This window comes from Lynx canadensis, chromosome C1 (assembly GCF_007474595.2).
Source record: "Lynx canadensis isolate LIC74 chromosome C1, mLynCan4.pri.v2, whole genome shotgun sequence".
Classification (NCBI taxonomy): Eukaryota; Metazoa; Chordata; class Mammalia; order Carnivora; family Felidae; genus Lynx; species Lynx canadensis.
The window spans coordinates 157617275-157633155 of NC_044310.1; the positions used below are offsets into that span (position 1 = coordinate 157617275).

The 15881-nt window shown below is 44.0% G+C and overlaps 2 protein-coding genes across 3 annotated transcripts in view; one reads left to right on the top strand and one right to left on the bottom strand.

Annotated features, from left to right (window-relative positions):
* Window positions 1-13184, bottom strand: part of ABCB11 (ATP binding cassette subfamily B member 11) — a 118670-nt gene extending 105486 nt beyond the window's left edge. Inside the window, exon 1 of one of the 2 annotated variants that reach the window (XM_030325966.1) lies at window positions 13159-13184. The gene's annotated coding sequence lies outside the window, so the exon portion shown is untranslated. Of the gene's footprint in view, window positions 1-11464; window positions 11486-13158 lie in introns of those variants that run through there. The other variant, XM_030325965.2, reaches the window with a different exon arrangement.
* On the top strand, window positions 11196-15491 carry LOC115521030. The gene is given in 2 exon segments (XM_030325970.1): window positions 11196-11988; window positions 11991-15491. Coding segments are annotated over 2 exon segments (2004 nt in total). The 3' UTR covers window positions 13202-15491.
* Window positions 15492-15881: the final 390 nt, after the last annotated feature.

The window sequence follows — 15881 nt, forward strand, 5'->3', positions numbered from 1 at the left end:
TATATGACAAAAATTAATGCCTATAAAGATGCTTAATAAAATTTATACTGCTAACAATCTTTTAAATATATCTATAGGTCTTGTTGGGTTTTTTTCAAGTTTTTATCTAAATTCTAGTTAACATGTATGGTAAAATTGGTGTCAGATATAGAATTTAGTGACTCATCACTTATATAATAACACCCCGTGCTCATGACAAGGGCCCTCCTTAATGCCCATCACCTATTTAGCCCATTCCCTCACCTCCCTCCATCAACCCTCAGTTTGTTCTCTATAGTTAAGAGCCTCTTATGGTTTGCTTCCCCCTCTCTTTTTCTCCCTTCCCCTATGTTCATCTGTTTTGTTTCTTAAGTTCCACCTGTGAGCGAAATCATATGGTATTTGTATTTTTCTGAATGATTTATTTCACTTAGCATAATACACTCTAGCTCTACCTACATCATTGCAAATGGCAAGATTTCATTCTTTTTGATGGCTTGTGTGTGTAGATAGATAGATAGATAGATAGATAGATAGATAGATAGATAGATTAGATAGATAGATGTACGTATACATATATATATCTACTTGTATATATATAGAGAGAGAGATGTATATCACATCATCTTCTCTATCCATTCATCAGTCAATGGACATTTGGGCTCTTTCCATAGTTGACTATTGTTGATAATGTATCTACAGGTTTTGAATGTTCTCCAAATGCTAGCTGTGGTTCAGTTAGTGCTTTTCTTCCAGGAGGCTCTAGTTTGTGCAAAAACTATGGAGCCCTCATTTGGACATGACAGGGAATATTACTATGGATTTGAAGTCTGTCTGCATTGCAATCCGGGTCCATCCAAATGCAGACAAGCCCTGAAGCTGCTACTCAGTAGTATGGCCCAGTAGCCTAAACCTAGAGGTAGCTTCATCCTACTCCAGACCTGTGCCTCTGGGCCCACTTCTCCCAAAAGCTGGCTCTAATCTGAACAGTCTTTGAGATCCCCTTTGGGTCCTTGTACAGTCTGCCCCAACCCTATGTCACATCTGGCTTTGGCTCCTGGGACTCCTCCTCACCCCACTCGGTTGGCCATTAGAGTAAAACATTTGGCTCATAAAACACTTCTTGATGGTCTTCATGCTTCTTTTAAGATGGTTGTGGAGACAAAAGTTAAAAATAGTGAGTTGGGTAACCTCAGTATATTGTTAGATATTTTATCTTCCCCCTATAGAATTAACGACACCAAATGAGACTTCATCACACTCTTAGCAAGTTGTGGCTTACAATTATCTGATGAAATACACTAAACTCCACAACTATTTATCTTCTTCAGCTCTCAGTACTTGGCCAGAATTTCTATTTTTGTTTCCCTCTCTAATGAGGAAAACTGACACAAAAATATATATTTCATCTGTGAGCAAATCTTTTCTCATACCTTTGAGTGTACTAGTTCTCATCTTCCCCTGAAGGCTTGTTGTTGGACATATATCTATAAAAACCATGAGTAACTGGAAAAGGGAGAAGAATAGGTGAAAAAAAAACAAGAAAAAGAAAATCCAAAACAATGCTATAGAACAACATTCATTACCAAGAGATTGTGTCTATGGCGTTGAGCAGTCACTTGAATTGTAAAATGAATTCATCTCTCACTGGAGAGGGGCAAGCCTGCTGAGGCTTTAGGAAGACTGGGTTTTCAAGTCGTAGCTTCACCCAGGACACCTCCCTTCTTAAAGTGATATGTAAATCTTGGAAACCATTGTCAAGCAGAGGTCACAATGATCTCCACCAAGTGGTTATAAATAGTGTATGAGTGTGAGAAAGTATCTGCTACTCCCTAGTTTAATGCAAGGCAATTCATTGTTAATACAATATATCCTGGCAACAAGGAACCAGTTTTACCAAATTAGTCAATCATGTCTTTGAACAACAATCCAATAGACTTATAAAACCAAAATCCAGCTCTCTTTTCAGTAAGCTTGTCAATCCAGGTAGATGTTGGCAAACTAGTCTTATAGCTTTGAGGAAAAAAATTGAAGATGCATTATTTTTACTGCTTTCTTGGAGATGGCAATTCAGAGCTCCCCAGTTCCACTCTTACTAACTCTGGGTGACTCCTTAATACACCGGAAAATTAGCTTTAAAGTTTTAAAGCAGTGAGTTATCTAGAGCTGATTCACTAATTCATTGCTTCTCACTGACTTGTCTAGGCACACATTTGAAAATGTCACAATTTTCTTTTTCAGTGATAAAATGCCTCACCTTGTTTATTTATTAATTTTACCTGCAGAAAAATGCCATAACAATTTAGAATTGAAACAGTGCAGAGAAAATGTCACATTTTTAAGTAACATGGAATAAGAGTGATTAATTCAAGGACTTTGGTCATGAGCATCAAAACTCAAACTAAGGCAGGATAAAATAAAGGACTTGCAGCCAAATTCAAGCTGCATCTGACTCTGCGGCCATGCAGGTTGCTGCCATAACACTAGGGAGTCTCCTAGTCAGCCCAGGGCTTTCAACAGACCGCATTTCAGAGTCCATACTTATCTCTCCCAGGATGCTGCCAGCCACCCTTACCTTTAGACCACAGCCCATCCCACAGTAGCAGATTTGGCACATCCTCACTTCCTTATGGAGGATGGAAGGGTGGCCGCCTGAATTACCAGAAATTCATTTCAAAGTGTCGCGTGTCTTTCATGGGCATGTACAAATGACAGTCACAAGTTCCTTTTTTTCTTCTGGACTGTTGCATATGTCTTTATTTCTAGCATAAATGAATGTGTATGGAGTGTGTGTGTGTTTGTGTGTGCAAGTGCCAAAGAAGCCCAACTCAGAACACATCATATTCTAAGTTACAGTATTTTTCTCCAAATCAGACCTCAAGGAATTATGTCTGGAGACCACGAGGTGACATACGAAAAAATGAAGAGCTACGTGCAAAGAAAAGGGTGAACAATAGAAAGAGCCTGGGCACACACACACACCATTTTATACATTCTGCAGATCTTATCATAGAGAATTCAGAAAATGACACAAGAAATTAAGAGAAGGAAATAAAAAACAGTCTAACTATGTGACTCCTTGATGATTCATCTCAAATCATCATTCCAATCACTTATCACGGCTTTTCTGAGTGATTCCCCACCTAAGTGATTACTGACTTCCCCTCCTCCCTTGCCCTGATTCCTGATGTGTCAGTGACAATTCAAGTTTACTGGTAAAGCATTAAGCTTTTCTCTCCTCCACTGCCTCTGCTTCCCTTTCCTGTTATAAATCTTGTAAAATATCTAATCTTGTAAAATATCTATACCTAATTCAGCCAGCCACTCAAGGTGGCAAACTTTCCTTCCTAGAACCATGGTCCAGTTTGTCCATAACCTTACTGAAAAGGCTCTGGTGCTGATAAATGCTGCTGTGACTCACTCAAAGCCTGGTTAGCCAGCTTTTGGAACAACTTTAAGGTTGAGCTGATTTCTCCAACCCCTGCTGAGAATCCTACTACTACTTAGAGCCTGGAAAAAAAATCATCCGTAGTGCTTAAACTGCTACAAACAGCTCGCAGTTAAAGAAGCTGTGTTGAATGGCTTGGTGGCCACAGAGGTATGGATGCAGTTTTTTTTTTTTTTTAATTTTTTTCAACGTTTTTTATTTATTTTTGGGACAGAGAGCGACAGAGCATGAACGGGGGAGGGGCAGAGAGAGAGGGAGACACAGAATCGGAAACAGGCTCCAGGCTCCGAGCCATCAGCCCAGAGCCCGACGCAGGGCTTGAACTCACGGACCGCGAGATCGTGACCTGGCTGAAGTCGGACGCTTAACCGACTGCGCCACCCAGGCGCCCCTGGATGCAGTTTTATATCCATGAGATCACAGACAATCATGGCATCACTTGTGATAACATTTGAGGACCAATCTTTAGCATCTGATGATATTTGATGTACTATGTGAGGGTTCTGGGACCATGTGTGATCAAACTGGTATCTGTAATAATGTATAATAAATTAATGTATAATACTTACAAGTATACTTATACCTTCTCATGCCTGAAACCCCATGTGTAATTTCCCGTATCTCCTAGTATATCCTAAATTCCAAAACATTCCCATTTAAATTTTATAATAGTGATAACATTCACAGCAATGCTATTTGCACATCCTTCTTCAGATTTCCAATATTGCTTCTCAATTATCACCTTAAATCTCTAAGCACCGAACGTACTTATAACTTCCAACTCCATGAAGTCACTTCCTCTTTTTTTCACAATCCCATTGGATTCACATTTTTTTTATTTTCCCTTGTAAGGATCTGCAGCTGTGTTTTTTGACACAGCTATTGAATTTTATCCTAACTCCAGTCTCCTTTTCTCTAATTTTGTTTCATTAATATTAGAACATCTCTGATAAATCATTTTTATAAACCCAAGGCTTTTTGAACTTCCTCAACAATCCAAAGGCTTTTCTCTGGAAAAGAACTGAGGGGAAAAAATATTGCAAGACTGAGAACTAAGTGTCCAGTTTTTAATATGCTTATTCTGGGATATTGTGAGATTTAAGGAGAAATGCTGAGTAACAACTAGGTCTTGAATTCAACAAGTTACAGAACTGGAGATGTTAATTTTGGAATAATTGGAGTATCTGTGGTATTTACAGGCTTGGAAGGATCTAAAATCCCCTAGAGGAGGGACTCCTGAGATGGTTAAGCGTCCTACTTCCACTCAGGTCATGATCTCACAGTTCATGGATTCCAGCCCCGCATTGGGTTCTGTGCTGATAGCTCAGAACCTGGAGCCTGCTTCAGATTCTGTCTCTCTCTGCTTCTCCAACACTCATGCTCTGTCTCTGTCTTTCAAATATAAATAAACATTTTAAAAAATAAAATAAAATCTCCTAGAAGAACATAAAATGGAAAAAAAAATTTACAATTGATCCCTGAAAGGACTCCATCATTTGAGGTTGGACTAAAGAAGGAGAAATCATCAAAAGAGATTAAAATATGACTGTAAGAATGTAGATTAAAAACAAGAAGAATCTCTAGTGGCAGATTCTAAAAACTAAGTTTTTCAGATAGTCCATCTTTTTAGCATAACAGAGATGCACACATTGAATCAGGGGAAAAAATTCTGCCAGTATCCTCCACAATCATCAAAGAAGAAAGTATGTTAGACTATAGAAGGCAAATTCGTAGTATTTGGATCAACCCACTATCCACTTGAAGATACACAAAAGGACTTCAAACATCGTCCAAGCAGATTGATAACGTCACTGAAGATGGCACATTAGGGACCTGAAGGGGCTTGTGCTTCCCCAGAAATACCAAATAACCTGGCAAAAACTGTAAAAACCAACATTATTGGAATTCTGTAAAATAGGCAAGGGTTTACAGCAATCAAGTGAACACTTAACCAGGAGAAAGGCCACTAGAATATAGTAAGAGAACTCTATGGCATTTTGATTCAGCCTTCTCCCATCCCTTTCCCTGGTACAATGGCAGTCTTCAAGATGGCAGCTTGAATCCTCTGTATGAATTCATGATACTACAGGAGGTAGAGAAAACTGCTCTCAAGGAATCACATTTGTTTTGACCTGTCTGTGGTTTCCCTGAAGAATTATCACAAAAAGCCTACCTTTGTTTCACTTAACTTATAACCCTCTTAGGGTGTCTTCAGAAATGTTGACAGTCAAGTGCTGCCACCTGGGACAAAAATTAACAACTGAAGCAAACAATAGACATGACAAAAGCCAGGAAGAAAGCATTGGGGAATGAGATTCTTCAGGGAATAAGGGCTTTGAAAAGCTCCTGAGTATACTAGCTAATCCAGAAAGCTACGCACGTGCCCAGGGCAGCATGCATGCTCAGAGAAGACTAGAAAAGACAATAAACATTCATTTCTAGCTGATCTTTAGGCTCAGCATATGCAGGAAGTGAAGGCTAATTCAGAATTGTAAGTGGCGTGGCCAAGCATTGAGGAAAAGGGAACATGATTTTTATAACCGAGATACTATTATGGGTTGAATTGTGTCCCTCTAGAATTCATATGTTGAAACTCCAGTACCTCAGGTACTCAGTACCTCATCTCCAGTACCTCAGAATGTTACTGTATTTGTAGATAAGGCCTTTAAAGAGGTTATTATGTTAAAATGAGGCTGCTAGGGTGGGCCCTAACCCAATTTCACTGATGTCCTTATAAAAAAGAAGTGTGGACACAGAGACATCGTGTCTGAGCAAGCACAGAGAAAAGGCCATGTGAGGACATAGGGAAAAGGTGGCCATCTGCAAGCCAATGAGAGAGGCCTCAGAAGAACTGAACCCCATCAATATCTTGATCTTGGACTTCCAGCCTCCAGAAGGGTGAGAAAATAAACATCCATTGTTTAAGTCACGCAGTTTGTAATCTTTTGTCATGGCAGCACTAGCAATCTAATACAGGTATGTGGATCTGAAAGTGACTTTCTATAGAATCCCCACACAAAAATTTAGAAAATTGTTCAGCAATCTGAATAGAAAGAAAGAAAATAGGAAGACACGGATTCAGGAGATAGAAGTAAAAGATATGAGGAGACAAAACAAGGACATGGAAAGAAAACAGAATGTGATATGGAAGAGAAGCAAGAAACTAAAAATGTACTATCAGAATTAAAATCTTCATTACAAGTAGTAAACCACAAGCCAACACTGTAGGAAATGGAATCAGTGACACATTACATTAAATGTGGGAATTATTTCAGACTGTAGAGGAAGAGGACAAAAATATGAAAATGATGAAATAGAGATTATAAATTTTTTTTAATGTTTTATTTATTTTTGAGAGACAGAGAGACAGACAGAGCACAAGCAGGGGAAGGGCAGAGAGGGAGACACAGAATCTGAAGCAGGCTCCAGGCTCCGAGCTGACAGCACAGAGCCAGATGCAGGGCTCGAACTCACGAACCGTGATATCATGACCTGAGCCGAAGTCGATGCTTAACCGACTGAGCCACCCAGGCGCCCCTAAATAGAGATTATAAATAAAAGTGATAGAAAATAGAGGCTTAAGATAAGAATTACAAGGCTCCCCAAGGAAGAAACAAAGCCAAAAAAACTGAAGCAATCATCATTGAAATAAATGGAGCTGAAAATTTTTGAAGCGTAAAGATTGAAGGTCAATAAAAACAGAACCATATTTGGTTAGTTCCTGGCAAAAAATAGCAAATTACAAGGACAGAGGGGAAAAGTTCTGAAATCTTCCAGGCTGAAAGAAAGGTTAAGCTTTAATCACTTTATAAGTTATTGGTTCTGTTATAGTAATGATTAAATAATTTTTCAACTCTTTGCAAATATAGAACATTGTCTTTGTCCAGAGAACCATAAATAATTTGCTTTTTTACTAGGGAAGCATATAAACTGCTGTTTACTGCAAAATTAATGGAAATTCCAAGGAAATTAAAAGATGTTTTGCATATTTAAAATCCATATTAAATGAGCTGATAATTTGAAAAGACTAAGAAACCACCCTACTGGCTGGTATAATGTTACCAAGCTCTCCCAGTGTCATGTTCCATCCCGGACTTGCAAATAACCTTGCATAAAAATATATATCAAACTTATTCAATCTTGTATCAGTTAGCTTTTGCTATATAACATACCACCCCCAAAACTTGGTGGCTTAAAGCACCACTTTATTGGCCGACAATTCTGTGAGTTAAGCATTGTGATGGGTTCTGCCAACTTGGGTGGGGGTGGGAGTGGGGGTGTCTCACTGGGGGTCGTGTGCCAGGCTGCCATCATCTGGTGACTGATGGTCTCATGGACTAACAGACTAATAGTCTGAGATGGCTCACTCATGGGTTTGGTGGTTTGGTTCTGGCAGACAGTTGTTTTGTGGGACCCTAGCAACATAGGCCAGACTTTACACGGTGACAGCATTACCAATAGGCAGGCTTCAATGTGCCATTTTAACACCTGTCCTTGTATCACTCCCACTGATGACTCATTATCCAATATCAGTCACATGGACAAACCCAGATTCAATACGGGAAGGGACTACACACATGGACATGGATATGTGGAGGCTTGTCCATTACTGAAATAGTCTACCAGAAACTTCGACCATATAAACATGCATAAGTGGTCCACATTTAGGAATTTATTCTAAGTAAACATCAGATGTGTGTGATGATGTTCATTTACAGATGTTCTTCAGGGGCGCCTGGATGGTTCAGTCAGTTAAGCGTCTGACTTCGGCTCAGGTCATGATCTCACAGTTCACGAGTTTGAGCCCCACATCGGGCTCTGTGCTGACAGTGCAGAGCCTGGAGCCTGCTTCAGATTCTGTGTGTGTGTGTGTGTGTGTGTGTGTGTGTGTGTGTCTGTGCCCCTCCCTGCTCGTTCTCTCTCTCTCTCAAAAATAAATAAACATTTGGGGCGCCTGGGTGGCGCAGTCGGTTGAGCGTCCGACTTCAGCCAGGTCACGATCTCGCGGTCCCTGAGTTCGAGCCCCGCGTCAGGCTCTGGGCTGATGGCTCAGAGCCTGGAGCCTGTTTCCGATTCTGTGTCTCCCTCTCTCTCTGCCCCTCCCCCGTTCATGCTCTGTCTCTCTCTGTCCCAAAAATAAATAAACGTTGAAAAAAAAAAAAAAAAAAAATTTTTAAAAAATAAATAAACATTAAAAAAATTTTTTTAATTTTTTAAAATTAGAGGCAATCTAAATGTCTGATTATGGGAGGTTAGCCAAACAAACCCATATGACAGAATACAATACAAATTTTTGTTTTTTAAATCACTGAACAAAAGAATATTTATTGATATCAGAAAGTGTTCTGGATAAGTTTATGGGTTTTTTTTAGAAAGCAGCCAATAATACATATGACACTGTTTTGATAAAAAAAATAAAATAAATATAAAACATATGCAGACAAACAAACACAGATCATAGGAGTAAAAGACTGAAAAGAACAGCTTTAAATCCAAATGACAGCCCTGCCTTAGTTTAAAGCTAAAGTTCTCTTTTCTGCTTATTATGGATCTTTGATAAGAAATACAATTGCTGAGAAGTCTGTTTTGCTTGCTGTTTGCTACGAGCATTGTGAGGCCTTTCCTGAATGTAACCCACTGTGTAGTAGAATGGGTTGTAAACCTTCCTAAATGTAGTCTGATATGTAATGGAATGAGTGATTGTACATAAACTAACCGGCATTTCTCGCTTCTGTAAACCTGCTTGCTTAGCACATTCCTCACCTACCCTACCCCCTTCCCCCTTCCCCCTTTTTTTCTCCCGCCACAAGTAACGGACAAAGCCTTCCCGCCAAAGGACAAAGGACGCCCAATCAGAGAACAACAAATGTCCTTACTTTAAAATCAACTAATCAGGCCCCTCATAATTTGAAACCTCCCCTGTGCTATTTGTCTCTGTCTATAAAAACGCTGTACCAACCCTGATTGTGGCCTCTTGCGTCACCGGCGACGAGTGCGCAGAGGACCAGGTTCGAACCTGCAATAAACGACCCTTGCCGCTTGGCTTTGACTTACGGCTCTGGTGGACTTTTGTGGGAGGTTTCGGAACTTCGGGCATTACATTTGGAGGTCCCACCGAGATCCCCCCCGAGCCCACCAGACTTCTGGTCAACGGGTCGTATCTGATTCCGATCGGTAAGTAAGCCGGCTCTAACGTTCTTCCTTTTCTCTCTGATCTGTGTTTCTTCTCTGGAGAACCGGTTCTGTCTGGAAGCTGGTGTGACCCTGGCGGACACGCTATAGGGCACCCAGCCGGGGTCAGTTGGAGACGTCCACTAACATCTGGGGGCCTTCTTGGCCCATCTGGGGCCTTCTTGGCCCATCAGGGGACCTTCTTGGTCCATCGGGGGGCCTTCTTGGCCCATCTGGGGGCCTTCTTGGCCCATCAGGGGACCTTCTTGGTCCATCGGGGGGCCTTTTTGGCCCATCAGGATTCTTTTCTGTGGGCTGCTTACGCCCAACGCGCCTGCGAACTAAATACTTTCATTTTCTCTATGAACTTCCAGAGTGCTAAGAAATATCTCTACGCGTCTAAAAGAAAAACCATCTAGGCATGCCAATTGTTACCCGTATTTTGATGTGATGTGTGTCTGTGTGTCTGTCTGTTAAAACGACTGGAATGATTGTTGGGAGTCAGGGGCACGTGCCTGACTTACCCTATGTGTAGTCCCAGGGCATAAGCTACGGGATTCGAGTGGGCTCTAACCCGACTTCCGCGGTGATCCTCATATGGCTTAAGGCGGTCAAAATTTATTTTGATCCAAGCAGGGGGTTTATACATGCCCGCCCATGCTAAGAGGCACCTAAGTTCCCGAGAGGGACGTGAACGGGCGAGTACGCGAGTGCTTCTATGTCAGTCTAAATGTATTGTCACCCCTGGGCCCTTGTAATTACCGCCGTCCTAGCCATAACCCTCTCTGTTGGGCTGGCCAAGACGGCACCAGAAAGTTGGAACCGCTGCGAAAGATTCTTGTTAGTTCTTGTTTTTCTTTCATGGGTCGGATGTTTCATTGGAATTAAGTGTTTTCTCGGCTGATCAGAATTAATTATTCCATCCTTTGTTCCTCTCTCCTCCTTCCTCAGCTCCCTGCGGCTTTCCCTCCCGCCCCCGCCCCCTGGCCAGCGGCGCCCCCTCCCCCACGTCCGGCTGCCCGCGCCCCCTTCTCTTCTCCTCTTCCTCAGAATCATAACATGGGCCAAACGCAGAGCACCCCTCTCTCCCTCCTTCTCGCCAACTTCAGGGACGTAAAAGCTAGGGGACACAACTTAAGCCTAGACATTCGCAAAAGGAAGTTGATCACCTATTGCCGCTCTGAATGGCCCACCTTTGGGGTCAATTGGCCTACAGAGGGAACCTTCTGCCTCCCTGTGGTCCTTAAAGTAAAATCAATAATTTTCCTACCAGGGAAAGAAGGTCACTCGGATCAGATTCCCTATATTCTGGAGTGGCAAGATTTCGTAGAAAACCCACTTCCCTGGATGGCCTCTTTTTTTAACAACAGGGCCATGCAAAATTCTAGCGGCTAAACCTATCAACCCTCCCAAGCCGCCAACTCCAACTGCACCCCCTGTTCTCCCTGACAGCCAAGATTTACTTTCCCTTGACCCTCCCCCTTACCAGGTTCCTCCTCTTATTCCGCAAGCTGCCCCTATCCCTGCTGCGCCGGCAGAGCCTCCCGTAGCCCAGCCCATAGGAGAACTAGAGAATAGGGAGGCTCAACCGGCGCCCATGCCTAGTGGGGGCGAAGTCCAAAGGCCGGCTGGACGCACCCGTAGGCGGGCCCCTCATGAGCCAGGACTCCGCCTTCCTGACTCCACCGTAGCTTTACCCTTACGGGAAATAGGGCCTCCCGATGGTACGGGGAACCCCCGACTTCAATACTGGCCCTTCTCTACCAGTGACCTATATAACTGGAAAACCCAGAATGCCCGATTTTCTGACAACCCTAAAGATTTAATAAGTCTCTTAGACACTGTTATGTTTACCCACTAACCCACCTGGGATGATTGTCAGCAGCTCCTCCGAATGCTGTTCACCACCGAGGAGCGAGAAAGAATTCAATTGGAAGCAAGAAAGCTGGTTCCTGGAGATGACGGCCAACCCACTGCTAACCTTGATCTCATTAATGCAGCTTTTCCCTTGACCCGACCCCCACAGGATGACTGGGACTACAACATGGCAGAAGGTAGGGGACGGCTGCGCATTTATCGCCAGACTCTAATGGCGGGTCTCCGGGCTGCTGCACGCAAGCCCACTAATTTGGCAAAAGTGTATTCAGTAATACAAGGTAAGACAGAGAGCCCTGCTGCTTATTTAGAAAGATTAATGGAAACCTTCAGACAGTATACCCCCATGAACCCCGAGGCCCCCGAAAATCAAGCTGCTGTTGTAATGGCCTTTGTAAATCAGGCAGCCACTGATATTAAAAAGAAACTCCAGAAACTAGAGGACCTGGAGGGAAAACAGATTCAGGACTTACTCCGCATTGCCCAGCATGTCTATAATAATAGAGAGACTCCAGACACAGGCAACTTAAAGCCACCGAGGAAATGACCAAAGTCCTGGCTGCTGTTGTCCAAAAGCCCCTGGATAAACAAAAGCCCCTAGATAAGGACCAATGTGCCTATTGCAAAGAAAAAGGCCGTTGGGCCCGAGAATGCCCTAAAAAGAAAAAGCCACGTCATGATCAAAAACCGTGGCAGCCAAAAACCACACCCGCCCTCTTCACTCAAGATGCAGAATAGGGGGGATGGGGTTCGGATCCCCTCCCCGAACCTAGGGTAACGCTACAAGTGGAGGGGAACCCAGTTCAATTCCTAGTCGACACAGGGGCACAACATTCGGTCTTGATCAGACCCCATGGAAAAATTTCTGAAAAATCTTCCTGGGTCCAAGGGGCTACCGGGATAAAAAAATATCCCTGGACCACCCAGAGGACTGTGGACCTAGGAAATGGAAAGGTCACCCATTCCTTCCTAGTCATCCCCGACAGCCCATGCCCCTTATTAGGAAGAGACTTACTCACTAAAATGGGGGCCCAGATTCACTTTACACCAGGGGGCCCCCAAGTGACTGGCCCTCACAACCAACCCATGACCATACTTACTCTAAGATTAGAAGATGAATATCGACTCCATCAGGAGCCACCCTCACAAAGTCAAAACATAGAGCCCTGGCTCCAGCAGTTTCCAGAAGCATGGGCTGAAACCGTGGGTATGGGGTTGGCTAAACATCACCCAGCTCTATTCATAGAGCTGAAACCAGGGGCAGATCCAGTTCGGGTCCGACAATACCCGATGTCAATGGAGGCCAGAAATGGCATCACGCCACATATCCGTCGCCTCCTAGACTTAGGCATCTTGCGTCCCTGCCATTCAGCCTGGAACACCCCCCTGCTGCCTGTACGAAAACCTAACAGTGCGGACTACCGTCCGGTACAAGATCTGAGAGAAGTTAACCGCCGAGTCATGGACATACACCCAACAGTACCCAACCCCTATACCCTCCTAAGTGCCCTCAGCCCAGAAAGACAATGGTATACTGTCCTTGATTTAAAAGATGCTTTTTTCAGCCTGCCTCTGGCCCCCAAAAGCCAAGAGCTCTTCGCCTTCGAGTGGTCCGACCCTGAGAGAGGCATAAATGGGCAACTCACCTGGACCCGGCTCCCCCAAGGATTTAAAAACTCACCCACCTTGTTCAATGAGGCACTTCACGAGGATCTGGATCCGAGGTAACCTACTTGGGGTATCTGTTAAGAGAAGGCCAACGATGGCTCACTGATGCACGGAAGGAAACCGTCCTCCGCATCCCCCGACCCACAACGCGAAGGCAGGTAAGAGAATTCCTGGGATCGGCCAGGTTCTGCCACTTGTAGATACCTCGGTTCGCCGAGATGGCTAAGCCTCTTTACCTGGTCACCCGAGAACAGGTGCCCTTTGAATGGACAGAGGAAACTGAGCAGGCTTTCCAGCAAATTAAACTCGCCCTGTTGTCGGCACCAGCCTTAGGGCTCCCCAATGTCTCCAAACCCTTTCATCTCTTCATAGATGAAAATAAAGGGGTAGCCAAAGCAGTGCTGACGCAACTCCTTGGCCCATGGCCCAGGCCCGTTGCCTATCTTTCAAAAAGACTGGACCCAGTAGCGGCTGGCTGGCCCCCTTGCCTCCGTATGATCGCTGCTACAGCTCTAATGGTAAAGCATGCTGATAAATTAACTATGGGGCAAGAGTTACATGTTACAACCCCTCATGCCTTCGAGGGAGTCCTCAAACAACCTCCTGACCGATGGATAAGTAACGCCCGACTGGTTCACTACCAGGGACTATTATTAAATCCCCTCAGAATCATTTATGCTCCCCCCCGAACACTAAACCCTGCCTCCCTGTTACCAGACCCGGACTTGGATACCCCCCTCCATGACTGCGCTGAGATATTGGCACAGGTTCATGGAGTTCGGGAAGATTTACAGGATGACCCTCTACCAGACGCCGAGGTTACCTGGTTCACTGACGGCAGCAGCTTTGTACATCAGGGTCAAAGGTATGTGGGGGCAGCAGTCACAACTGAAACTGAGACTGTTTGGGCAGAGCCTTTGTCAGCTGGCACCTCTGCCCAACGGGCTGAATTTGTGGCCTTAACCAAGGCACTGACTTTGGGAAAAGACAAGAGACTAAACGTGTATACCGATAGCAGATATGCTTTTGCTACGGCCCACATACATGGAGCTATATACAGAGAAGAGGGGACTGTTAACTGCAGAGGGGAAAACTATCAAAAACAAAGAAGAAATATTGGCTCTTTTAAAGGCACTCTGGCTGCCTAAACGACTAGCCATCATACATTGCCCAGGCCACCAAAAACCGGTCACACCGGTGGCCAGAGGAAATAATTTGGCTGACCAGGTGGCCCGAGAGGCGGCCTTACAGGTGGACTGTGCTTTAATGACCACCCTACCAGACCCCGGTTCAGCTAGTTTACCAGAAAGTCCCACCTACACTAAAGAAGACCTAAACTGGATCCAAAAATTGCCTATGACTCAGTGCCTTAATGGATGGTGGAGAGCAGCAGACTGTAGCATAATCCTCCCAGAAGAAATGGGAAATAAAGTCTTATCCAAGATGCACCGAGCCACTCATATGGGCACAAGAAAAATGCAAGACTTAATAAGACATGCTAGGATCACCATTAAAGACTCTAGGACAAAAATTGAACAGATAGTTACTAGCTGTAAACCTTGCCAATTAACTAATGCCACCAATCACGGAAAAAACCCTGGCTCCAGAACCCGCGGAACCAGGCCGGGAGCCTACTGGGAAGTAGACTTCACCGAGGTAAAGCCTGGAAAATATGGATACAAATATTTGTTAGTGTTTATAGATACCTTTTCAGGATGGACAGAGGCCTTCCCCACCAAGCATGAGACTGCGCAGGTAGTAGCAAAGAAAATGTTGGAAGACATCATGCCCAGGTACGGATTCCCTACCCTAATAGGATCAGACAACGGACCAGCATTCGTTTCAAAGGTAATACAAGGGATAGCGCAGTTTATTGGGGCCGATTGGAAACTACATTGTGCATATAGACCCCAAAGCTCAGGACAGGTAGAAAGAATGAATAGAACCCTAAAAGAGACCCTAACCAAATTGACCATGGAGACTGGCACTAACTGGGTAGTCTTACTCCCCTACGCTCTGTTCAGGGTGCGGAACTCCCCTTACAAACTGGGATTAACCCCCTTTGAAATCATGTATGGAGTGCCCCCCCCCATAATTCCCAACCTACAGTCTAATGTGTTAACTGAATTTGATGATCATAAACTTATTTCCCTGAGGGAACTCCAGCGCACCCACCAGAAAGTTTGGCCCAGACTGAGAGCCGTTTACGAGACCGGGCCCCCTCCTGAGCCGCATCACTACCGACCCGGAGACTGGGTATACGTGAGGAGACATGAGCGAAAAAAGAAAGAACAGGAGGCAGGATGGTTTGAATCCTGGTTCAGTGCGTCCCCATGGTTAACTACCCTGCTCTCTACTTTACTCGGGCCCCTAGCCATCCTACTTCTCGCTCTCACATTAGGCCCCTGCATCATAAACAAAATTATTAATTTTGTCCAAGACAGGTTCAATGCTGTACAATTAATGGTCTTACGAACTCAGTACCTACCGCTCGAGACATTACAAACAGAGGCTTAAAAGACCCAAGATTGGCTCTTTAGGCACAAGGAAAAGGGGGGAATGAAAAGAACAGCTTTAAATCCAAATGACAGCCCTGCCTTAGTTTAAAGCTAAAGTTCTCTTTTCTGCTTATTATGGATCTTTGATAAGAAATACAATTGCTGAGAAGTCTGTTTTGCTTGCTGTTTGCTACGAGCATTGTGAGGCCTTTCCTGAATGTAACCCGCTGTGTAGTAGAATG